At 47.9% G+C, this 24,824-nt stretch overlaps 1 protein-coding gene across 23 annotated transcripts; it reads left to right on the forward strand.

The window, feature by feature from the left end:
- The first annotated feature begins 12,441 nt into the window (after positions 1–12,441).
- Positions 12,442–24,336, forward strand: Atxn2l (ataxin 2 like). 23 transcript variants are annotated; one of them, XM_085693069.2, is made up of 24 exons: positions 12,442–12,953; positions 14,413–14,449; positions 14,554–14,610; positions 14,693–14,764; positions 15,164–15,314; positions 15,841–15,965; positions 17,199–17,290; positions 17,913–18,113; positions 18,756–18,931; positions 19,071–19,181; positions 19,610–19,819; positions 19,897–19,968; positions 20,194–20,264; positions 20,428–20,723; positions 20,815–20,884; positions 21,384–21,530; positions 21,622–21,694; positions 21,784–21,974; positions 22,220–22,349; positions 22,439–22,560; positions 22,712–22,924; positions 23,047–23,290; positions 23,440–23,599; positions 23,860–24,336. In XM_085693069.2, exons 1-23 carry the CDS (start codon positions 12,673–12,675, stop codon positions 23,592–23,594), a joined length of 3,297 nt encoding a protein of 1,098 aa, XP_085549195.1. In that variant the 5' UTR covers positions 12,442–12,672; the 3' UTR covers positions 23,595–23,599; positions 23,860–24,336. The 23 variants fall into 23 exon arrangements, with proteins under 23 accessions (XP_085549195.1, XP_085549193.1, XP_085549194.1 ...); XM_085693068.2 differs by having other exon boundaries at positions 12,443–12,953; positions 23,837–24,336; XM_085693077.2 differs by having other exon boundaries at positions 12,444–12,953; positions 23,563–23,599; positions 23,837–24,336.
- Positions 24,337–24,824: the final 488 nt, after the last annotated feature.

A 24,824-nucleotide genomic window follows, 5' to 3' on the forward strand; every position in this document is an offset into this window, starting at 1 on the left:
GGCTACACAGAGAAACTCTGTCTTAAAAGACAAAACAAATAATAATGAGGATGCTGATTATGATAGGAAAGAAAGTAAACGAACGGGGTTGAGGGCTAGAGAAGTGACTATGCGATTAAGAGCACTGGCTGCCCTTGTAGAGGACTTGAGATTCGTTCCCAGTGCCCTATCAGGCGGCTCACAAACTTCCTGGAAGTCACATTCAAATGAAAACAGGCACTATGCTCGCTTCCCAGTGAACTTCAGATCTCTCACCTGAGACCTAGTAAGAACCGCTAGTGTCTACATTTCCATCAGAAGTCCATTATGGAATGTTACCTTAACTGTGTAAAGATAGGTTGCATTTGTTTCTGCTGCAATTGTTTAATTATGTAACGATGTGTTGCATTTGTTTCACTTCGCCTGCCTAGGGCACCAGAATGTTCTAATAAACAGCTGAATGGCCAATAGCTAGTTAGGAGGGGAACAGGTGGGGCTGGTGGGCAGAGAGAATAAGGAGGAGAAATCTTTTTTTTTAATATTTATTTATTTATTATGTATACAATATTCTGTCTGTGTGTATGCCTGCAGGCCAGAAGAGGGCACCAGACCCCATTACAGATGGTTGTGAGCCACCATGTGGTTGCTGGGAATTGAACTCAGGACCTTTGGAAGAGCAGGCAATGCTCTTAACCTCTGAGCCATCTCTTCATCCCCCAAGGAGGAGAAATCTTGACAAGAACAAGGGAGAAAGGAACACACCCTGGGCCAGAAGCCAGGCAGCCACTAGCCAGATATGAGAAGCAGTGAAAGTAGGGCATACAGAAGGAAAGAAAGGTAAAAAGCCCCGAGGCAACAGGTAGATGAAGGTTAAGTTATAAGAGTTAGCAGGTTATAACAGGTTAAGTTATAAGAGTTAGCGCCAAGCGTTCATAATTAATAAGAAGTATCCATGTCATGATTTGGGAACTGGTTGCTGGCCAAGGAATCAGCCTGCTACAACAGTCTCATCTTTGACACTTCTACTAAAACGGCTATGTGGTTCTCGTGGTTCTCTTAAGGAGCCTAGCGTCTTTCGATCCCACGCTCCAAACTCTCCCACACTCCTCCCACAAACCAGTTCCAAGCCCTATGAACCACACAGCCATATTTATCACAAATAAACCTACTTCTGTGTTTTTTGTATTTGTCACTTTTCCTGTGCCTATGAGCAAATATCAGATAAAGCAACCTAAAGGAGAGCAGATTTGTCCCTTGTCTTGGAAGGACACAGTCCATCATGACCGGGAAGGTGTGGATGCAGTAGCTCCACTGTGGCAGGAAAGTATGCAGGTAGCTATACCACGTCTGTTGTCAGACCTGCCTTTTTAAATCACAGCTCCCCAGAGGCAGAGGTAGCAGATCTCTGAGTTTGAGGCCAGCCTGGTCTATGAGCTCCAGACCAGCTAGGGCTACACAGTAAGCCATCTTAAAATAAATAACTAAATACATAAACAAAACCTTAAGGCCTACCTCCTCACTAACTCACTTCCTTCCACGAGGCCCCACCTTTGTCAAACAACCTCCCATAACAGTACCACCAGGGCCAGTTATATGATTCAGTATGTAAAGACACTTACTGTGCAAGCCTGATGATGGGAACCTGATCCCCAGAACCTTTGCAAAGGTAGAACTGGCTCCACAGGTGGACTACACACACACACACACACACACACACACACACACACACACACACAAGATGGTGGTGGTGATGATGATGATGACGATGAAGGTAAATTAAAATTTTTAAATGGTCAAAAAGGGCATGGTGGTCCATGACTTTAATCTCAGCATTCAGAAGGCAGAGGCAGGCAGATCATTGTGAATTCAAGCCCAACATGGTCTACATTGGGAGAATTCAGGTCAGCCAAGGCTACATAGCAAGACCATGTCTCAAACAGAAACGGGGAAAAAAAATTACCACCAGCAAAGAACCAAATGTTCAAACACACAAGTCTGGGAGTAAAATTCATATTTAAACCATGAGAAATGAGGCTCCATCTTACAGGACAGAAAGTATACCTTAATCAGAGACCATTCTGAGATGCTGTTTCCTTCATCCAGAACACACAAGTCACGACCAAGCGTGGACTGGGTCCCATTCTACTCTCAAACACAACCTACTTGTTTGCCTCTCATTTTGTCAGCTTTGAGCCCTGCTCATTTAGAGGTCTCAGCCCGTGGGAGGATTTCTCCCTCCAGGAGACACAACAGTACTTCCATTATATCAGATGAGACATTTGGGACTGAACAAACTGTAGACAAAAGAATTACTTTATTGACTGGAATCACCAGCCTTCGACTAGGATGAGATTGGGTTGCTGCTATGTGATGGGTGTAGGTAAAACTCTCTGTCTGGAAAGCTGTTCCCAAGTAACTACTCAGAGGCTTAATATTATTATTATTTTTAAATATTTATTTATTATGGATACAATGTTCTGTCTGTGTGTATGCCTGAAGGCTAGAAGAGGACACCAGACCTCATTACAGATGGTTGTGAGCCACCATGTGGTTGCTGGGAATCAAACTCGGGTCCTTTGGAAGAGTAGGCAATGCCCTTAACCACTGAGCCATCTCTCCAGCCCCCAAGGCTTAATATTAATTATAAACGCCCAGTCAATTGCACAGGCTTGTTACTAGCTAACTCTCACATTTAAATTAACCCATATTTCTTATATATGCTTTGCCACGTGACTTGGTACCTTTTCTCAGTACAGCATGCCCACCTTGCTTCTCTTTGCATCTGGTCAAGACTCCTCCAACTCCACCTTTCGTCTTCCCAGCTTTCTGTTTGCCTCTCCCCTATCCTTATCCTATTGGCCAGCCAACTTCTATATTAAACCAATCACAGCAACATATATTCACATAGTGTAAAGGAATATTCCACAGATGCTATTAAGAATGGTATCTGCAGCCGGGCAGTAGTGGCGCACGCCTTTAATCCCAGCACTTGGGAGGTAGAGGCAGGTGGATCTCTGTGAGTTCAAGGCCAACCTGGTCTACAAGAGCTGTTCCAGGACAGGCTCCAAAGCTACAGAGAAACCCTGTTTCAAAAAACAAAACAAAAAACAATAACAAAAGAATGGTATCTGCCAGGCACAGAGGTATATGCCTGTAATCCTAGCACTCAGAAGGCTGAAACAAAAGGGCCATGAATTCAAATCTACCCAAGTCTCAAAAACAAAATTGTAGGCCTGGCAAAACTGGCCAGTGGGTAAAGATGGCTGCTGCCAAGCCTGACAAGCTGAGTTCCACCCCTGGGACCCATGTGGTAGGAGAGGAGGACTCCCACACACACGCTGTGGCTCATGCACCTACACACACACTTAAACAGAGTTTGGTGGTCTAAATAAGAATGGTCCCCAAAGCTCATATGTTTCAATGCGTGGTCACCAGGGAATGGAGCTGTCTGAAAGAATTACATGGGATCAGGTATGGTCTTGTTGGAGGAAGTGTGACACTGGGGGTGAGGTTTGATGTTTCAAAACCCTGTGTCAAACCCAGTCTTGTTTTCTCTGCATGAGGATCAGGGCATAGCTCTCAGCTACTGTTCTGGTACCACACTTGCCATCATGTTCCCTGTCATGAATGATAATGGACTAAAACTCTGAAACTGTGAGCAAGTCTCCAATTAAATGCTTCCTTTTGTAAGAGTTGCCTTGACCATTCAATAGAACAGTGACTAAGATACAAATTAAATACAAAATATAAGAAATATAGGGGGGCTGGAGAGATGGCTCAGAGGTTAAAAGCATTGCCTGCTCTTCCAAAGGTCCTGAGTTCAATTCCTAGCAACCACGTGGTGGCTCACAACCATCTGTAATGAGGTCTGGTGCCCTCTTCTGGCCTTCAGAATATTATATACAAAATAAATAAATATTTTAAAAAAGAAATATATACAAAATATAGCTGGACATAGTGGCACACACCTTTAATCCCAACACTCCAGGAGGTAGAGGTAGGCAGATCTCTGAATTCAAGGCCAGTATGGTATACATAGTGAGTTCCAGGATAGCCAGAGCTACACAGTGAGACCCTGTGTAGGTCTTCATATATCTTCATATATGTGTGTGTCTCTCTACATATACATATATACATATAGATACACACATATACTCACATATACTATAAAAGTTTGACATGATTACTTAACACATTCTTGTTCATTTATATATTCAATCATTGCATTTTTGATATTTATTTATTATGTATACAGTATTCTGTCTGCTTGTATGCCTGCAGGCCAGAAGAGGGCACCAGACCTCATTACAGATGGTTGTGAGCCACTATGTCATTGCTGGGAATTGAACTCAGAACCTTTGGATGAGCAGGCAATGCTCTTAACCACTTAGCCATCTCTCCAGTCCCAATCATTGTATTATTTTCTCTCCCTTGTTTTTGTTAGTTAGTTTTACAAGTTTGGAAGTTAGTTTTACAACGTAGAGTTGAGATGCAGTCGTACTTTCTTTAGACTGCCAACCCCCAAATAATGACATGGAGACTTTTTAAGTATGGATGGAAACTTGTCTTTAGCTTAGGCTTATTCTCAACTAGCTCTTAAAACTTAGGTTAACCTGTTTATATCAACCTACACTCTGCCACACGGCTCATTTCCTTTGCTCAATACCATGCATCCCAATTCCTCCGTATCTGGCTGGCGAATCCCCACCTCTCTGATTCCTTCCCAGATTCCCATCTTTGCCCAGAAGTCTCTCCCATACTCTCTGCCTAGCTATTGGCCGTTCAGTTATTCATTAAGCCAATACACATCTTCACAGTGTACGCAAAGATTATTCCACAACATTTAGGTAGCTGGCTATTCAGGGCTAGGACTAATCTTTGGGAATGAGACTGCTTTAGGGAAAAAGTAAAAATTTTTGTATGAATGATAACTGCATCTTCCTAGGCGGGATCACCTGGCAATGATGGAAGATGTCAATTGTCTCAGTCAATAGAATGAATGCATTCCTAGCTTGTGTAGTTGTAGAGAGCTGACCTAGCTGGAGATAATGAGGAAGTGAAGAAATGGACACGTGCAGACAGCTGGGTTCACGTGGTCTGGGCTCTCTGATGGAGAAACTGCAACACCCAGGGTGCTTAGCTTGTATATTATACACAGTTGAACAAAGAAGCCAGGTTCTTTAGGGGAGCAGTCCTCGGGCTGTACATATCTGTTGGGGAAGAAGGCTATGGTGGACATTTTCTGCCACACTATCAACATCCGCACACAGACCAGAGGAGGCTTTACCACTTCTCTGTGCCTCCCCTGGGGACGGCTTTGCCATTTTCTCATGGAGCTGAGGCTCTAGGGTCATTGAAATAGCCAAGTCTACATCAGTATCAACAGTCCACATCACTCAGGGCTCCCTCTGCTTCCTACAGTTCACTGGATATATTAGCTAACAAACGAATGAATTCCAACATTATATCACTGCTCAAAATAAGAACTAGTTCTGAAAAACACAGCTCTAAAGATGGGACTGGAGAGACGGCTCGGTGGTAAAGGTAATTGCTGTGCAAGTACAAGGACCTGAGTTTGAAGCCCTGGAGCCCATGGGAAAGCTGGATATAGTAGCGTGAGTCTGCAAACCCAGTGCTCCTGCAGCAGTGTGGGAGACAGATACAGAAGAACCTCTGCAAGTTCATAGGCCAGCGTCTGTGTGTGTGTGTGGAGAAACAAGACACCCTGTCTCAAGCAAGGTGGAAGGTGAAGGCTGATACCCAGCACTCTTTTATCTCACATGCATGCTGTATCAAGCCGTGTACCTATACACATTCACACGCATGCACACACTTGAAAAACCTGCTAGAAAGCAGAAGAGGGATTAGAGAAAATGAAATAGAGATGACTGTGCGTCGGGCACAGAAAGATCGTGTCCTCTCCCTGAGGAGAAGCTTCAAATCAGAGCTGATGGCGGAATTGTCAGAGCCTGAGGAAAGCAGGGGGTGACAGAGATGACAACTGCGGGTACAGTGGGCACAGCTGCACAGGAGGGGCATTACCTTTCAATACAGAGCAGTACAACTTTGCTTAGCAACAATTAATGGGGTATCGCTAAATAACTAATGGAGGGTATGTGAGCGTTCTCAAAAGAACAAGTGATGAACATCTGAGGTACTGGCTACGCTGAGTACTCCGACCTGGCCGCTACACACTGTGTGGATTCCCGTAGCTCACAGGAAGGCCAGGAGTGGTGGCCCATGACTGTAACCTCAGCACTTGGGGGATGGAGGCAAGAGGATCAGGAGCTCAAGGTTAACCTTGGTTACATAGGGAATTTGAGGCCAGCCTGAGCTACAGGGGTTCCAATCCAGTGAGAGACCCTGTCTCAGGAAAAAACACAGGATCTTCAGGATCCCCAAGTTATCCTATAACCTCTCCAATTACACATGTGCATGTACACACATGCATATATATATATATATATATATATATATGTATCTGTACATAAACATACACACATGCGTATCTGCACATACATGGACAAATACACATAAAAAACAATTAGCTAGAGACTTAGTTGTGCATGGTAGTGCTCCCCTACAACCCCAGTACTTAGGAGAAAGAAGGTGGAGGTTGGAGAGTTCAAGGTCACCCTGGTTATACAGCAAATTCCTACCTCAAACAACAAAGAGCTAGGAAAACAGTACAGTAGTAGAATTCTTCCCAGGAGATGCACTGGGTTTAGTTAAATGTTTAAAAAATATAGAAGGAGTTCTGGGGGCTGGAAGATAAATGGCCTGGGACATGCTTGGGATTCTAGTCCTTGGGAGGCTGGGACAGCAGAACTGAGCTCCAGTACATTCTGGAACTACACAGTGTGACACTAATCCTGAAAGCAGAAAAGATCAATAAATAAAAATGAAAAATAGTAAAAAGTCAGATGTTTGAGAAATGCTGTATGGCAGGCATGGGAAGGCCTTCCTCCTGGGAGTAAGCCAGGGCTTCCAGATGGGGAGCTGCCTGCTCCTGAGACTTTAAGAACCTAACTCCCACTTCCTCCATCTCCCACACTCAGGGGATTGGCAGTGGACATAAAGTGCTCAGAGGGACAAAGACCCAGGGGACCGCCATCCTGGACACTCCAATGAGCACTCACTGATGCAGGTGTCTTTCTCTCTCTTTTTTTTTTTTTTAAAGAAATTAGGCCAGGTGCCAGTGGCCTATGTCTCTAATTCCAGCACTCTGGAGATAGAGTCAGGCAGATCTCTCTGAGTTCGAGGCCAGCCTGGTCTACATAGCAAGTTCTAGGACAGGCTCCAAAGCTACAGCAAAACCCTGTTTTGGTGTTGGGAAGGTGCTGGGGAGGGGTGGAGTGAGGGAGTCCTATCCAGTGTTTCCAGGTGCTTGTCAGGACTTTTACAAGAGGTCACTCATGAGGGATTGACGAGGCCAATGAGATTACACAGCAGGTAAAGGCTCTTGCCACCAAAACTGACCTAGATTCTAGTCCCAGGATCCAGAAGGTGGAATGAAAGAACCCCTGCACACTGTCTCTGACCTCCACTGAAATGCCATGGTGTGCCTATCCTCCACACACAATAAGCAAAACGCAGTGAAAACGATCTTTTTCCCTCTTTTGAATGGAAGTTGCACACTATAGCCCTGACTGGCCTAGATCTTGCCACTTAGACTAGGCTGGCCTGAAACTCACAGAGATCCACCTGCCTTGGCCTTCTAAGTGTTTGGATTTAAGGCATATGCAGCAAAATAATAATAATAATTAAAAAAAATAAAAAATAAAAAAATTCAAAACAGGGTTTTTCTGAGTAGCCCAGGAACTCACTCTGTAGACCAGGCTGGTCTCAAATTCACAGAGACCCGCCTGCCTCTGCCTCCCAAGTGCTGAGATTAAAGATGTGTACCACTGCCTTGCCAAAAAAAGGTTGTTGTTGTTGTTGTTTTTCCTTATGGATTAAATGTGGGCTCTTCAAACTTTACAGGGTTTTTATGGAAGGCTTTGCACTAAGTCTGGGAGGGTGGTCTGAGGTTACACAGCTATTTTTCACTGAGTGACTTGGCAGGGAATAAACATGTTCTGGCCAGTCAAAACATGAATGCGAGGGCTGGAGAGAGGACTCAGCGGTTGGGAGCACTTGCTGCTTTTCTAGAGAGCCCCTGTTTGACTCTCACACCCCGTGGCTGCTCAAGGCCATCTGTAACTCCAGTTTCAGGGGATCTGATGCCCTCTTCTGGCACACCGGGAACTCACACGACACACAGTATACATGTAGGCTAAACACCCATACACATAATAAACTATTTTATAGCCTCCAGAGTCTGAGATGACAGGTGTGCAAAAAAAAAAACAAAAAAACAAAAAAAAAACAAAAAAAAAACCAGATTACTCAGGATTGAGTCTGCATCTAGATACTGTATGGCTTATAGATTAAAAGTTCCTGGATGAGGGCTGGAGAGATGGCTCAGCAGTTAAGAGCACTGGCTGCTCTTCCAGAGGAGCTGGTTCCAATTCCCAGCACCTACATGGCAGCTCACGACTGTCTGTAACTCTAGACCCAGGGGATCACATAGACATAAATGCAGGCAAAACACCAATGAACATAAAACAAAAAAAAATCATTTTTAAAATTTTTAAGAAGTTCCAGAACTGTTTTGCTTTCACATTCCTTTTTTTCTTTTTTTTAAGATTTACTTGTTTATAATTTATACAGTGTTCTGTTTGCATGTATGCCTGCAGGCCAGAAGAGGGCGCCGAATCTCATTACAGATGGTTGTGAGCCACCTTGCGGTTGCTGGGAATTGAACTCAGGACCTCTGGAAGAATAGTCAGTGCTCTTAACCTCCGAGCCATCTCTCCAGCCCTTCACATTCCTTTTTGCAATTTTTAAATGAATTTTTTTTTCCTGAGACTGTTTCTCTGTATAGACTTGACTGTCTTAGAATTCACTCTGTAGACCAGGTTGGCCTTGAACTCAGAGATCCGCCTGCTCAGGCTCCCAAGTGCTGGGATTAAAAGCGTTTGCCAACACCGCCTGGCTCCTTCTTGCTGTTCTTAAACTCTTGCATTTGATCTTTCTTTGATCTCTGTTCCCTGGTCAATTCCTATTTCAGGACTGTGGACGAAGGAGTGGAGAGAGGATGAGGCAGCCAGGAGGTTGAGGAGCACCAGGTTCCGGTGTAGAATGGCAATCAATACTTGATGAACCAGGGAAAGCTGCTGTGACTCCCGAGAGCCTCAAGAGTCTCAGTGGAAACAGATGGGGAAGGATTTGGTAAGATGTCAACCACCAGAGCCCAGAACTGTGGCATGTGGCTGCAATTCCAGCACTTTGGAAGCTGAGGCAGGAGGATCAAGAGTTTAGGGCTGGCCTGGGTCACACAGTGAGAGCCTTCCACAAATAGATAGGGAGGGAGGGAGACATACAATAAAAGCCAAATTAGGAAGTCATGTGCTGCTGCTTTCGTCACTGTGTCCCATGGGCAGCAACTATGGAGATTGAGCCTGGGTGTCTACTGGGAGAGAAACAAGAGAGCCGAAGCCTTCCTTTGAGAAGGAGGTGGGGGATGTGCTCAGGAAGGGAGCTCATACCCACCAAAGCTGGTGACAAAGGGCAAGCCGGGGTGGTACATTTTTCCAGGAGGGCTGAGGCAGCTCTTGGTGCCAGTTTGGGTGCAAAGATGTTTGGGAACAGTATAAGGTTGCAGAGTTCCACTCTACCCAATGAAGGATAGTAACAGATTTTGGGGCTCACCCAATCCAGAAGGCACCCACTGTACGTTGCAGACATGTATTATTATTATTTGCAGACATGTATTATTTGACATACAAAATTTTCCCTCCTCCAAGTTGGAAATTTCTAGTTTACTTTTTGTTTGCTTTTGATACAGAGTCTCACTATGTATCCCCAACTGGCCTGGAACTCTCAGAGATCTGCCTCCTGAGTGCTGAGATAAAGGCACATATCCCATCACTCGGGAGACGGGACATGGGAAGGAAGATCTCAGAGCTCCAGGGCGCCCTGGGCTATGCTGTATCAAAGGCCAGGGGGGTGAGGGAAAAAGAAAAGAAAAAAGGAAGGGGGACTGAGGAACTAGAGAGATGGTCAGCTGTTGAGAGTGCTCGATGCTCCTGAACAGGAAACAGGTTTGTTCACAGCACCTACACGGTGGCTCCCAACAGCCTGAAACCACAGTCCCAGGGGATCTGACACCTTCTTCTGGCTTCTGAAGGCACCACACATGCATGCAGTACACATGTACACTTGAGAGAAAATACTCATGATGTAAAAATAAAGTGGAGAGTTCAAGACCAGCCAAGGCTACAGGGTGCAACTAACAACCAAAATAGGCACCACTAGCCATTGATTCAACTATGGCTGACCGGTACCTACTGGAGATTCCATAATCCCATCAGTCAAGCAAAAACAACGAGGCCATAGGCCTCACCTAAGACAAGCAGACAAACTCAGCTAAACCTCTCCCCAAAGGCCTGGGTATGGCCCAAGGAGGAGCAGCAGTGCAGAGCAGACGTGTGGAGGCGAGTGGTCCAGCCTTTGTCTCAACTGACTGGTGAATGTGGTGGCTGCTCCCAGCCCCAGTTTCAATTTTAAAAGCAGCAGGTTACAAACTCAAATGCTCAAGAGGTACAACAGGCATGGCAAATGGTGAGTGAGCGTCCTATTTACTTCTTTATTCTCTTTTGAGGCAGTATGCATTACACAGCTGGTCTCAAACTTGGCATCCTCCTGCACAAGTTCCCTGTGTGCTAGGGACATTGTGCCACAATGATTGCCCTAGGAATATTCTTCAAGCTAAACCCTGCTTGCCTATATCAGTGAAGTTTCATTTTTTTCTTATTTAATTTGTAATTGTGTGTGTGCCTGTGTGAGTGGATACCAATGGAGGCCAGAGGAACTTGAGTTACAGGCAGTTATGAACTGCCTAAGATGGTGCTGGGAATTGAACCCAGGTCTTTTGGAAGAACAATACACATCCTTAACCACCAAGTCATCTCTCCAGCTCCCAAGACGGAAGTGTTAACACAGTCAACTGGATTATTCTCTTTCCCCTAACTTTAGACGTACCAAACAATGTTTTGGCTTATGCTTAAGTTCATAATTTTAAAAAAATTATGTGTATGTGTGTGTATGTGCCTGACTAAATATGCAACATATGCATCCATGCGCCAACAGTCCAGAAGATGCTGTGGGATACCTGCAGCTGGAGTTGCAGGCACTTAGCTGTGAGCTGCCCAGTGTAGAACAGAACTCAGGGCCTCGGGAAGAGCAATGAGCACTTAACCACTGAGCCATTTCTTCAGCCCTATTTTATTTTATTTTTAAAGTTGAGACAAGGTCTGTGTAGCCCTGGCTGTCCTGGAACTCACTATGTAAACCAGGCTGGCCTCAAGCTCACAGAAATCCTTCTGCTTCTGCCTCAAGTGCTGGGATTAAAGTCACGTGCAACTACTGTCTAGGTGGATTTTTATTTTTAACAAGTGCTCATTTAGCTGTGGTCAAATTATGTAAATCTTCCACTAGCTTGAGCTTTGAGTGGTTCAGTCCGCCTTGTGTCCAACGCATGGAATGATGTCCAACTTTTCTTCCTTTTGAAAGAGGGTCTCCTAGGTGACCTGGAATTTACCATATAATCCAGGCTGGCTTCAAACTTCTGATCCTCGTACCTTCTTCCTAGCGCTGGGATTAAAACTGCGAGCCAGCACAGCTGCCCTAATTTTGAATGAAGGCTTCTTTCATAGACAAGCAGTGTGCCACAGTTTTCTGACAGTGTCTGGCTATGTAGCCTGGGCTGGCTTTTGTTAATACACTCTTAGGAAGTCTGTACTGCTACTCTTCAGGGGTTCCCTATCCCAGAAAGAACAATTACTAACATTTAATTTAGAATCGGGCACGTTTGTTAGGACGCAAATACGCTCACACGAATCATTTTAATGCGCATCCGTACTTTAAAAAAAATAAATCCCACCTGCCCAAAGTCACCTGTACTAGATTTTTTTTCCTGTCCTAGGGATTTTTTGGCACTTGAGGCTCCGCCCACCGGGCCCCAAGTGGCGGAAGAACCTCACGCTACGACGTGACACCTCACACCACCGCGGAGACTTTCTGACGTTCCGCTGGCGGCGTGGGAGGGGCGGGCCGGCCGGCGCTTCCCCTTCACAGCTCTGGCCCCTCCCACGCCCGTTGTGAAGCAACAGCGGCCGCCAGCCTTTAAGGTGGCTCGGGACCCAGAGTCCTAGCGATGCTCTGAGAGCTTGCGCAGCTGCTTTTCCGCTGCAAGGGCTGGACAGGCCAGAGCCACACACCCAAGCCTCCGCTCCTTTCCGGAACTAACCGGCCGGCGCCGTTCCCCTCTGCACCCCTCCCCCGCCGGCGCTTCCGCCCGCGCTCCTCCTCTCTCCTCCCCCAGCGGCGCGCACGCGCACGCGCTCCAGGCCGGCTCGCGCCCTCTCGCTTTCCACCGGCCCGCGAGATCCCCCCCTCCCCTTCCGCCTCGCGGCGCTTCCTCGCGCCGCGGTCTTCTCGATCCACCCCTGACACCGCGGGGCTCCCCCCCGCCCGCCAACGGCGGGCCCCCTGCTTCGCGATCTCTCTCGCTTCCCGCGCTCTTCAGCGGGGGCCCAGCCCCTGTCCCTCTTTCCCTTCCCTCTAATTTCTCTTCCGGACGCTGCCATCATGTTGAAGCCTCAGCCGCCACAACAGACCTCCCAGCCCCAGCAGCCGCCCCCCACGCAACAGGCCGTGGCCCGTCGGCCTCCCGGCGGGACCAGTCCTCCTAACGGCGGCCTCCCGGGGCCGCTGCCCGCCACCACGGCTCCCCCGGGGCCTCCCGCGGCCGTCTCCCCCTGCCTGGGGCCTGCAGTCGCTGCCGGGAGCGGGCTTCGCCGCGGAGCCGAAAGCATCTTGGCGGCGCCGCCGCCACCGCAGCCAGGGGCAGTGGCTATTGGCAGCGTCAGGTGAGGACGGGACTTCCTGGCGGGGGAGCGCTCAGAGGCGGCGGCGGCGGCTCGGTTTGGGCCGAGGCGCGCCCGAGCACGGCGCCGTTGAGGGCCACTTGGGGCCCAGAACCCCACGAAGGTGGGGGTAGCCCCTGGCGCCAACAGGTCGGAGGAAAACCTCCCCGGGCAGTCTCCAGAAGCCTAGGGGCGGTGCTCGGCTCTCAGGGCCTAGTCACCGCCTGGGGTCTGGGCCCTGAGGGGAGGCGGGGCGCGTCCCGCCAGCTCGGTCGGAAAAGGGTGTTGGGGGGGTTGAGGAGGTGATGGGGTCCCCAGCTCCATTACCACGAAGGATCTCGCGGTCCCCGGCTTCAGCCAATGGGGAGTAAGCTGCATGAAGGGGTCCCCGGCCGTAGCCAATGGAGGGGGGGCGCGCGGCCCACAGTTTGACCAATGGGGAGGGAGGGACTTGGGAGCGGATTGCTCCCTCCTCTTCCCGGTGTAGCCAGTAAGAAGGGAACGGGGTGGGCGGGGGCGCGGAAGCAGCAGCGACTGGGAAGACTGCAGGCTGGGAAGCTCCTGCGCGCGCGCGCGCCCTTCTCGTACGTGCGCGCGGATGCTGTCTTATGACCCGGGCATTGGCTTACCCCGGTAACACGTAAAGCAGAGGCGGGGGAGGGAGGGGTTGCATGAGGGTTTAGGGGTGTCCGGTGTCGGTGAGGAGTGGGTGCCCTCGGTTTTTTCGGTGTGTCAATGCGATAGAGATTGGCGCTGGACGCAGGCGCAGTGGCTTCTGTTCGGGAGGGGGTGGTAGAGGGCTGTGGGCTTTAGTGCGCAGGCGCAGACCGGGCGAGGCATCCCGGTGGATGGCTTTTGCGGCTGCGCGGTCCCCCAGCCCCGCCAACGGCCCCCTCCTCGCCCTCCTCAACCGCCGGTTACATCAGCCGTCGAGGAGCACTGTTACCACTGTTACCTGGCGATTGGGGATCCCTCCAGAGTGGGTAACAGGCTGAATGAGTACTGAGGTTGAAAGGTGGGGTGTAGAGAGTATAACCCTCCTGGGATTTGTAGCCTAAGGCTGCTGAAAATGCTTTTTTCTTTTGGGAGGTATGTGTCTGAGCTAAGTAGTGCTGCATCTGGGATACCTCAGCTTTTCACCTTCGCTGCTGAATTGGGCTGTTGGTTTGCTTAATATTGTAGTAGTGGTTTATTGGAAGCATGAAGTGGTGGCCTCTTGGAGTCAGAAGGTTGTATTGCATTGGCTGTTCAGAGCGTTTGACAGCCATTGTTTATTGAATTTTTGTTGGCTTTTTTTTTAATGGCATTTGTAGAAAATGTTTTGACAGTTGATGCCTATATTACTGTTTGATGTGAGAGCTTCTAGTTATTTGCTTGGTAGCCTAAATCAGCAGATTGACATGTTACGTTGTTCTAAAGTTCGCTGTAAAACTAGTTTTTTTTCTCTCTCTCTCTCTTACAGGGGACAGAGCACCGGAAAGGGACCCCCACAGTCGCCTGTGAGTGCCTTTTTTTCCTCCTGTAGAGACACGCAGAATTCAAATGTATGGTACAGTTGGGGAAGAAAGTACCTGCTGTCTCTTATTTTTCCCTTGTGTGACAGGTGTTTGAAGGTGTTTATAATAACTCCAGGATGCTGCATTTTCTGACTGCTGTGGTGGTAAGTGAGAGCTTTAAATTGGGTGTTTGAGGAGTGTTCTGTTTCAGTTTCCTCCAGTGACTTTAATCTTCCACCCTCTTAGGGTTCTACTTGTGACGTAAAGGTGAAAAATGGCACCACTTATGAGGGCATTTTCAAAACTCTGAGCTCAAAGGTCAGTGTACTCAAATTAGCTTTTTTCTTTTTTGGTTTTCAAGACAGGGTTTCTCTGTAGCTTTGGAGCCTGTCCTGGAACTAGCTCTTGTAGACCAGGCTGGCCTTGAACTCATAGAGATCCGCCTGACTCTGCCTCCTGAGTGCTGGGGTTAAAGGCATGCACCGCTTCCACCTGGCAAATTAGCTTATTTCTGAAACTAAGAAGGAGAATGAACTTGAGGGTGTGTGCTGGGTGACACCAGACAGTTTTGAGGCTTTTGGTAAGGTCTCTGCTGGTGTTGAGAAGGGCAGGGCAGCATGAGAATTTGGTGTTGAAAGATTAGAAAGGATAAGAAATAGTTGTTTTTTTCCCCTCTTTGATACTGATCCCGGAATTTTGGGAATGGGGCTTTTGTAGTTTGAACTGGCAGTAGACGCAGTACACCGGAAAGCATCTGAACCAGCAGGTGGGCCTCGGCGGGAAGACATTGTGGATACCATGGTATTTAAACCAAGTGATGTTCTGCTTGTCCACTTCCGAAATGTTGACTTCAATTATGCTACAAAAGGTAATGTGCTAGGCTGTTGTCTCCCTGGGTAGAAGTGAGTTCACAGGTAGACATGATGATTATGTCTTCTAGCATCTTTTCTGATAGAGGTTATTGAATGATTCTTCTTGAAAATACATGTAGATGTCTAATCTAGTGAATTATGACTGGTGGTGTAGTGTGGTTACTCCTATTTCTTTTGTTTAGTTTCCAATTTTTGCTTTTGAATTAATATTAGTTCTGTGGTTTGGGTGTTTGTTTTTTTTGTTTTTTTTGGTTGGGGGGTAGTAGGGTCTTTCTATGTAGCCCTTTTCAACCCTTAGACATCAAATTGTCTCTGCCTCCCAAATGCTGGATTACTGGTATTTACCACCCCGTTGAGATAGATCTGTGTTTTAATATTTCTACCTGTTGCCACATAGAAACATAAAATCTAAATCTGATGTTTCTTAAAAATTTCTTTTGTTAACTAAAACTACACGGAGTCAGGGAATGAGGGTGAGGAGGGTGGTGTATGACTTGACTCTTGCTCTTCTCTGCCACACAGACAAGTTCACTGACTCGGCCATTGCCATGAACTCTAAGGTTAATGGTGAACACAAAGAGAAGGTGCTACAACGTTGGGAGGGTGGCGACAGCAACAGCGATGACTACGATCTGGAATCTGATATGGTACGGTCTCCCCAAGAACAGGACAGGCTGAATGTGGTGTATGTGGGTTGGTGTAGTTAGAAGGTCATTCTTTTTGCTTGGTGTATGCTTGGTATAGGGGTCTTTTTTTTTTTTTTAAAGCCTGTTCTTGGAAGGTGGCAACTGTTGGTTCTTGAAAAGGAAGGTGGCAAAAAAAGGGTCAGTTTTCCCGTCCTCTGCATTAATAATTGGTAGCATTTCTTCATGGCATTTTCTTTGTTGCAAAAAGTATAGTGCGGTGGTGGTGGCGCACACCTTTAATCCCAGCACTCAAGAGACAGAGGCAGGCAGTTCTCTGTGAATTCAAGGCCAGTCTGGTCTATAGAGCACGTTCCAGGACAGGTTCCAAAGCTACAGAGAAACCCTATCTTGGGGGCAGAGGTGGTAGTATAATCTAGGCATGGTAATTCATGCCCATAATCCAGCCTTGGGAAATTGAGAAAGGAGAACTGTGAGTTCCAGGCCAACTTGAACTATATAACAAAAAGATTGTCTTTAAAGAAGAAAAGAAAGGAAGTAAGATGACATAATATAACTGCTGTATAGATCCATATTTCTTCATAAAACCAGCTACTTCAATTAAAGTTTCGTAAATGAGGCTGGTAAGGTTGCTCAGCAGATAAAGGTGCTTGCCATCAAGCCAAGTGGTAGAATGGAGCAGATTCCTGCAAATTGTCCTTAGACTTCCATATGCCTGCTACGCCACCAGAACAGACCCACATTGTAAATTAATTTTTGTTTGTTTATTTTAAAAAAGAAAGAAAACTTAGAGAACCATGATAGCATTTTTGATTCCAGAGTTTAGAGTGTAGAAGCAAGAGAACCAAGGGCTTGAAGCAGTCCTTAGTCTCCTTGCAGTTGGGCCACGTGAGACCCTTTCTCAAAACCAAATTTTGTTGGGCTGGAGAGATGGTTTATTAGGTAAAATGCTTTGAATACTCTTCCAGAGGACTGACGCTAAATTTAAATTTCCAGCACCCCCATGGTGGCTCACAAACAGCTGTAACTCTAGTTCCAGGCAATCTGACTCCGTTTACACAAGTAGAACATAAGGCATTAAAGAAAATGTAACTGTCTCAAAAAATAAAATTGAAAAAAAATCTTAATGAACATATGTTGGCTTGTTCAATTTGAACAGGAGTTTTTAACTAGTTGGAAAGGAATGGCATGGCAGTTTTTCTTCGTGGGTTTTAAACATTTCTGTTCTCTCCTTAGTCTAATGGATGGGATCCCAATGAGATGTTCAAATTTAACGAAGAGAACTATGGTGTAAAGACCACCTATGATAGCAGTCTATCTTCTTACACGTAAGTGTTTTGGGTGGTTGCAGTGCAGGACTTGCTGTTCTAGTAAGGCAGACCTCAGAATGGAACAGTTTTGTATGGTGTGTGTGTTTCGGTTTATAAGTAGTCCTCCCTCATGGTTTGCCTGCTGAGCTGCTTTTCTAGTGGGTAGAAGTAACTGCTGATCTGGGAATGTAACACAGCTGTAAAGTACGTGCTGTAACAAGTGTGAGGACCCAAGTTGTGTCCTCAGCAGCCCTATAAAAGGGCAGGTGTGGTTAACCTTGTAATCCTATTTCTGGGGGAAAAAAATGGGGTTCGGGGATAGGATTTGCTTGCTGGCCAACCAGCCTAACCTAATCTGAGTCCCCAAAGTATCAGATTGAGAATGTATCATGGTGCTTTGCCTAGCACTTGGTAGATGTCTATTGAATATATACTGACTGAATTGCAGGTTAAATTCACCGGTGGAGCACTTGTCAGACATGAACAAGGTGCTGGGTTCAACCTGTAACCTTACAAAAGGAAAAAACCAGAATAATAGATTGAACACCATGGACTTGACTGGTCTTGGAGTTAAAGCAGTTTTGTCCTTAAATGTTGTTTTCTTGCACTGGGACCATGATCTTTTTGGGTGTATTTTCAGGGTTCCCTTGGAAAAGGACAACTCAGAAGAGTTTCGGCAGCGGGAGCTGCGTGCAGCCCAGTTAGCTCGAGAGATTGAATCAAGTCCCCAGTACCGCCTACGGATTGCCATGGAAAATGATGATGGGCGAACGGAGGAGGAGAAGCACAGTGCGGTTCAGCGGCAGGGGTCTGGGCGGGAGAGCCCCAGCTTGGTGTCCAGGTAACTCCTGGGGGAGCTAGGAAGAACTTTGTAAATTGTTGTTAACCTTCACCACCTTACTGAGTGTGGTTAATGCCTAGTGGCTCCCAGTTTTGAGGTTTAGACTGAAGTCCTAGAAATTTGGTAATTTGCAGCAAGAGGCTTGTAGAGGTTTAAAAGTTTTTTGGGGCCAGGAGGTCAGTAGGTCCATGCCATTAATCCCAGCACTTGGGAGGTAGAGACAGGCGGATCTCTGAGTTCAAGGCCAGCCTGGTTTGCAGAGCTAGTTCCAACACAGCAGGGCTATACAGAGAAACTGTATTTCGAAAAAGGAAACTTTTTTTTGTATGAAGTGTCTCTTCATTAATTTATTTGTGTGTGCTGTTTCTTCTGTCACAAAAATGAAATTTCATATACTCAGCATCTTATAAAAGGATCTCCTTGAACTTTCTGATAGGTGAAGAACAATAAAATTATGATGCTCTTGGCCACTTGGGCTTGGTCTGGTTTGAGAAATAAGGTCGTAAATTCATAGCTACATTGGACTCTGACAGAGGAAGTGTGATAGCGAAAATGTTTCAGGTGCAAGGATTGACGTAGGCTCTGTGTCGTTAAAGTGGTTGTTTTGGGGGGCCTCCTTCCCTTACTTGAGCCTTTCCGCAGGGAAGGGAAGTATATCCCTTTGCCTCAACGAGTTCGGGAAGGTCCCCGGGGAGGAGTTCGTTGCAGTGGCGCTCGAGGAGGGCGACCTGGCCTTAGCTCTTTGCCACCTCGTGGCCCTCACCATCTTGACAATAGCAGCCCTGGCCCTGGGTCTGAGGCACGTGGTATCAATGGAGGTAGGTTATGATGTGGCAGAAGGAGTGGGAAGAAGGTAGGAAGGGTGATTAATAGGATTTTAAGTAGTGGGCAAGGTGATGTGTCTGTGTTCATGTAATAAACAGTGATTTTTTTTCTTCGCATCACAAAACAAAATAGGCCCTTCCCGCATGTCCCCCAAGGCACAGCGCCCTTTGAGAGGTGCCAAGACTTTATCTTCACCCAACAATAGGCCTTCTGGAGAAGCTTCTGTTCCTCCAGCACCTGCAGGTAGAGAACTTCATTGGGGATGGCTGCAGGCCATGCATGCAGAAGTTTATACATGGGGGTTGGGGATAAATGAGTTGTTAAAATGCTGGGAGGCAGTTTGTTGATGCCTGATGTCAGGGAGTCTTAAATTTAATAGTTTTGGGGGAGAACTTGGTTTCCCTCCGTTTTAATGTGTTGGTCCATGGGCTGTAGCTAGTTGTCACGTGTTTTGTTGAGACTTCGGTTTTGTTAGCAACATTTAGAGCAGGAGAAACTGCAGCATCTCCAGTCTTTTGTGCTACCTGATGCTAGCATTTTCCTGCTTATATTACTTACCTACCTCTGGTCTTGCATGGGAAATTATGACCCTGGGTGTAAAAAGCTTATAGATTTTCTTTGGGTTTTCCCCTTATATGATTGCTTCCTGGTCAGCAGTAACCATTGTGTAGCTCTCCCTTTTCTTCCAGTGGGCCGGATGTACCCTCCACGGTCTCCCAAGTCTGCTGCCCCCGCCCCAGTCTCAACTTCCTGTCCTGAGCCTCCCATTGGTTCAGCAGTAGTGTCCTCTGCCTCCATCCCTGTGACATCATCAGTTGTGGATCCTGGAGCAGGCTCTATTTCCCCAGCATCTCCCAAAATCTCCCTGGCCCCCACAGATGGTAAGAACCAGGTAGATGCTTGAAAGCTGTAGAGTGTAACTGGATCGCAGGATCTTAGGGTGTCTGTCTTTTCTCAGTTAAAGAACTCCCAACAAAGGAGCCCGGTAGGACTTTGGAGGCCCAAGAACTGGCCCGGATAGCTGGGAAAGGTGAGGGTGATTTTACTTTGTGTGGTCCCATTTACTTTGGGGGGAGTGTTTCCTTTTGGAAGTTTGTTGGGATTCAAAAGCAGTGCCCATCTGCCCTTGGGTTTTATTTATCATTTAATTCTCAAGAGCTCATTCTTTGACTTCTCGTCCTGACTGTTAACTAGCCCTATGTAATCTTTCAGGGAAAAAAATATATTTTCTCCTTATTTCACTGTTTTCTCATAGTCCCTGGGCTTCAGAATGAACAGAAACGATTTCAATTGGAAGAACTGAGGAAGTTTGGGGCCCAGTTTAAGGTGAGTAAGGCTTGCAAAGGAGCTAGGATAGAAGCAGGATATGGGCTGTGCAAAGACTGAGTGGATGGGAAAAGATGAGATCCAGCAAGAGTGAATGTGGGGGGGGGGTAAAGCCTGGGGTCTGGAGTGGACAGTATGATAAAGTGATTATTTCTCCTCCCAGCTGCAACCTAGTAGCTCCCCTGAGACCGGCCTGGATCCATTTCCTTCCCGGATCTTAAAAGAAGAGGCCAAAGGAAAGGAGAAGGAGGTGGATGGCCTATTGACTTCAGATCCCATGGGATCCCCAGTCTCTTCCAAGACGGAATCCATATTGGATAAGGAAGACAAACCATCCCTGGCAGCAGTAGGGGGTACTGAGGGGCCAGAGCAGCTCCCACCTTCTTGCCCCAGCCAAACTGGCAGTCCCCCATTGGGCCTCATCAAGGGAGATGACAAAGAGGAGGGCCCTGTTACTGAGTAAGTTGGTGGTGGTAGATGGGGAACATCTTTGGTACTTATGTGCTGGTGAAGGACATGACTCAAGAGCTAGATTTACGTTCTCTTACAGACAAGTAAAGAAGTCTACTTTGAACCCCAATGCCAAGGAGTTCAATCCAACAAAGCCTCTGCTATCTGTGGTGAGCTGGGACTGTTGCATATAGACTTGGGTATCCTTGAGTGGGGCACAATAGAACAGTGTAGGAGAAGCACTTCACTGTCAGGATAGTAGACTGTCCTCTACTGTGAGGAAGTACTGCTGCAGTCTAGATAGTAGAGGTTATACTGCTTTTGGAAAAACAGTCACATCTCCAGGGTAGAGTGATGAGGCCTCCTGATTGATTCTGACAGGTTGCTTTGGTTCTTACTATTTGCCATGACAAGTATCGTTGTCATGGTTAGGACTATGAGCTTCATCAAATCAACTGACTTGGCTTTAACTGATAACTCATAGGGCGTCTGGATTTCAGGCAACCATTTAGGGTTCTCTGCCTATTTGCTCTCTGAATTTAAGAATGTCCATTTTGTGGTTTGCTATAAAGAAAAGTATGAGGTGGTACACTGCATTCCATTGGGTTAACTATTAATTTTAAAAGGCTGGAATGAAATTTACAGAAATAAAAAAGTCCTTTCTTACAGAACAAATCTACCAGTACTCCAACTTCACCAGGGCCCCGTACTCACTCAACACCTTCCATACCGGTGCTGACAGCAGGCCAGAGTGGGCTCTACAGTCCCCAGTACATCTCATATATACCTCAGATCCACATGGGACCAGCTGTGCAGGTAGGAGACTAGGTGAGCCAAGAAAAATGCTGAAAGTCCAGCTCAATGTTGATGAACAACCTGTTGAGCCCCAGTTCTTATCTATCCTTAGGCACCTCAGATGTATCCATATCCTGTTTCCAATTCGGTGCCTGGGCAGCAGGGCAAGTACCGGGGTGCAAAAGGTGAGCAGGCTTGTTGGGAAGGATAGTTGGGGCTTCTAGTGTCTAGACATTGAAGCTTGAGTTTTACATTGTTTACCCTCCACCCATAGGCTCACTTCCCCCCCAGCGCTCAGACCAACACCAGCCAGCCTCAGCCCCTCCGATGATGCAGGCTGCTGCTGCTGCTGCTGGCCCACCCCTAGTGGCTGCCACACCTTATTCCTCCTACATCCCCTACAACCCACAGCAGTTCCCAGGCCAGCCTGCCATGATGCAGCCCATGGCACACTACCCTTCACAGGTACAGAGTCCGCCTCTGAGATCCAATCTGAGTGAGGGGAGCAGTGTTATGACCAGCTGTGGGGTGGCAATGTCCAGACGATAACAAAGCATTGAACCTTGCTTTCATTTTTTTCTCTCTTGAGTTAAGGTTGTTGGGATCTTTAAGATGACTATTGAGGGTTCAGGCAGTTCTTTGCACATGGACGCTGACAGGAGATTCCTCTCCAGGCTGATCTGCTTACTACTTTGCTTTTTTTCCTCCAGCCGGTGTTTGCCCCTATGCTTCAAAGTAACCCACGAATGTTGACATCTGGAAGCCACCCCCAGGCCATTGTGTCATCCTCCACTCCTCAGTACCCCTCTGCAGAGCAGCCTACCCCCCAAGCCCTCTATGGTGAGTTTTGGTGCCCACTCTTTCACTGGGCTGTGGGCCTTTATCCATTTGATGTGCTCAGCACTGGGTCTTCTTCCTTCCTTTTGCAGCCACTGTTCACCAGTCCTATCCACACCATGCCACGCAGCTCCATGGCCATCAGCCACAGCCGGCTACCACACCTACTGGGAGCCAGCCACAATCCCAGCATGCGGCCCCCAGTCCTGTTCAGGTGCCTGGAGAGGTTGGGAAGTCTGAATGGGTGACTGGAAGAGGGCTAACTTGATAGAGTTGGGTCATTCTTCAGCAGAGAAACAAACGAGCAGGTGGTTTTTCTGCATATCAGAATTGGTGATACTCATATTTCACTTCTACTCTGGCAGCACCAGGCGGGGCAGGCCCCACACCTGGGCAGTGGACAGCCACAGCAGAACCTGTACCATCCAGGGGCCCTAACAGGCACACCTCCTTCTCTACCGCCGGGACCTTCTGCCCAGTCCCCTCAGAGCAGCTTTCCCCAGCCAGCTGCTGTGTATGCCATCCATCCCCACCAGCAGCTGCCCCACGGCTTCACCAACATGGCCCATGTTACCCAGGTAGGATGTCAGGGGATACACTGTCCCATTTCAGTGCTTGTACCACTTTGCAACGCTCTTTTGATAAGGGATCTCCAAATGTCTTGTCATACCGGGTACTAAAGCTATTTCTCTCTCTACAGGCCCATGTCCAAACTGGAGTCACAGCAGCCCCGCCCCCACACCCCGGGGCACCTCACCCGCCCCAGGTGATGCTGCTGCACCCCCCCCAGGGCCATGGGGGGCCCCCCCAAGGCGCGGTGCCCCCGAGTGGGGTGCCTGCACTCTCAGCTTCCACACCCTCACCCTACCCCTACATCGGACACCCCCAAGGTGAGCAGCCTGGCCAGGCGCCTGGATTTCCAGGAGGAGCCGATGACAGGATTCGTGAGTTCTCGTTAGCTGGGGGAATTTGGCATGGAAGAGCTGAGGGGCTGCAGGTGGGGCAGGATGCACGGGTTCTGGGTGGGGATTGAGGGGTCTTGGAGGCAGGGCTGTCTCAGAGGGCGCCCGCCGACCCACACCTGTCTGTGAAGTATGTAGGGTGGGCAGAAGCCACAGTCGCCGCCGCCAGGGGCTTGCTCCTGGCTCTGTCCTTTGCTTCCCTCCGTCCTCGCTCAGTTGTGATCCAGCAGCCCCCCTCCCCACTGCCTCCCCAGCTCTCAGTGACCCCGACTGTCTCCTGACTTAGCCGAGGTAAGGTCAGCGCAGCAGACAGGGCCAGACTGGGGCGTGGGGGGCTGAGCTGGGCAACTGAGTAAGGGCTTTCTGGCCTACTGGGAAACAGCGTTTGACCTGTGCTTCTGACAGCCCCCTGAGACTCCTGGAGGAGGCCGCTCCTCCCCACACCCCCCACACCCCCTGGACGCATTGACAGAGGGACAGCTGCTCGGGTTCTAATGCTCCTGCTCTCTCTCTTTCCCCTCCAACCAGTTCAATCTCATCCCTCCCAGCAGCTCCCCTTCCACCCCCCGGGGAACTGAAGATTGTCCTGGCCGCGACCTGAGACCTCCATGAGTGGAGGGAAGAGTGATCTATGTCTCTTCCCCCAGCAGCTCGGACCAGTCCTAGCCCCGCCCCCAACCCCTTTCCCTTGGGGAGCTGGGGAATTCCTGCCAAGCACCTTGAATGGGAGGGGTCCTTGAAGTGGGCAGGGCTGGGGTCCAGCGGGGGTGGGGGAGGTTCCTGCTCTGCCCCTGCCGGGTCCCACCCAGTCTTGTCCTCCCATCCTCTCATCTGTTCCCCCGCTGGAGACGGAAGATCTTTTATTTTCTATTATTTATAACCTCAGACTTGGGCCCCCTGTTCTTCCCCATTAACTTGAGTGTCCTGTGTGAGAGACCGACAGACAGATGCCTCAAGGACTTTTACTTTTTATTACATAAAAAATTAAAAAAAACAAATAAAAAAAATAAAATTTTAAACTAACTTAACCTGCCTGTAGTAAACAAATCAGGTTTTAATCACCTTCACCTAGAACCCAGGTTCTCTGTAAAAGCAACAAGTGCTCTTAACCACTGAGCTACCTCTAGCCCCACCAAAGGTGTTCTTTGTTGAGTCAGGGTTTCTGTCCTAGACCAGACAAAACTCTAATCCCAAATTTAGAAACCTAAACTTGGCTATTTACTGGCAGATGTTTGCTGTGGGGAAGGCAGGAAAAGTCCCCAGAATCTGGGTATTGACTACATATTGGCTGAGCGAAAGGAATGTGGTAAATAGGGAAGGTTGATATCCCTAGCAAGAGCACCCTCAGGACAGATGGTACCGGAATGCACAAGGAGAAGCTGGAAAGCAATCCACAGAACTGGAGGGTGCTGCTAGCTACTGACCTTTAATACTCAGGAGAGAAGTCTGTCATTGGGAACTGCCATGGATGGTACTGACAGCTAAGCACATACCCTAATTTATCTTAAGTGTTTCT

This window comes from Myodes glareolus, chromosome 7 (assembly GCF_982192425.1).
Source record: "Myodes glareolus chromosome 7, mMyoGla1.1, whole genome shotgun sequence".
NCBI lineage: Eukaryota > Metazoa > Chordata > Mammalia > Rodentia > Cricetidae > Myodes > Myodes glareolus.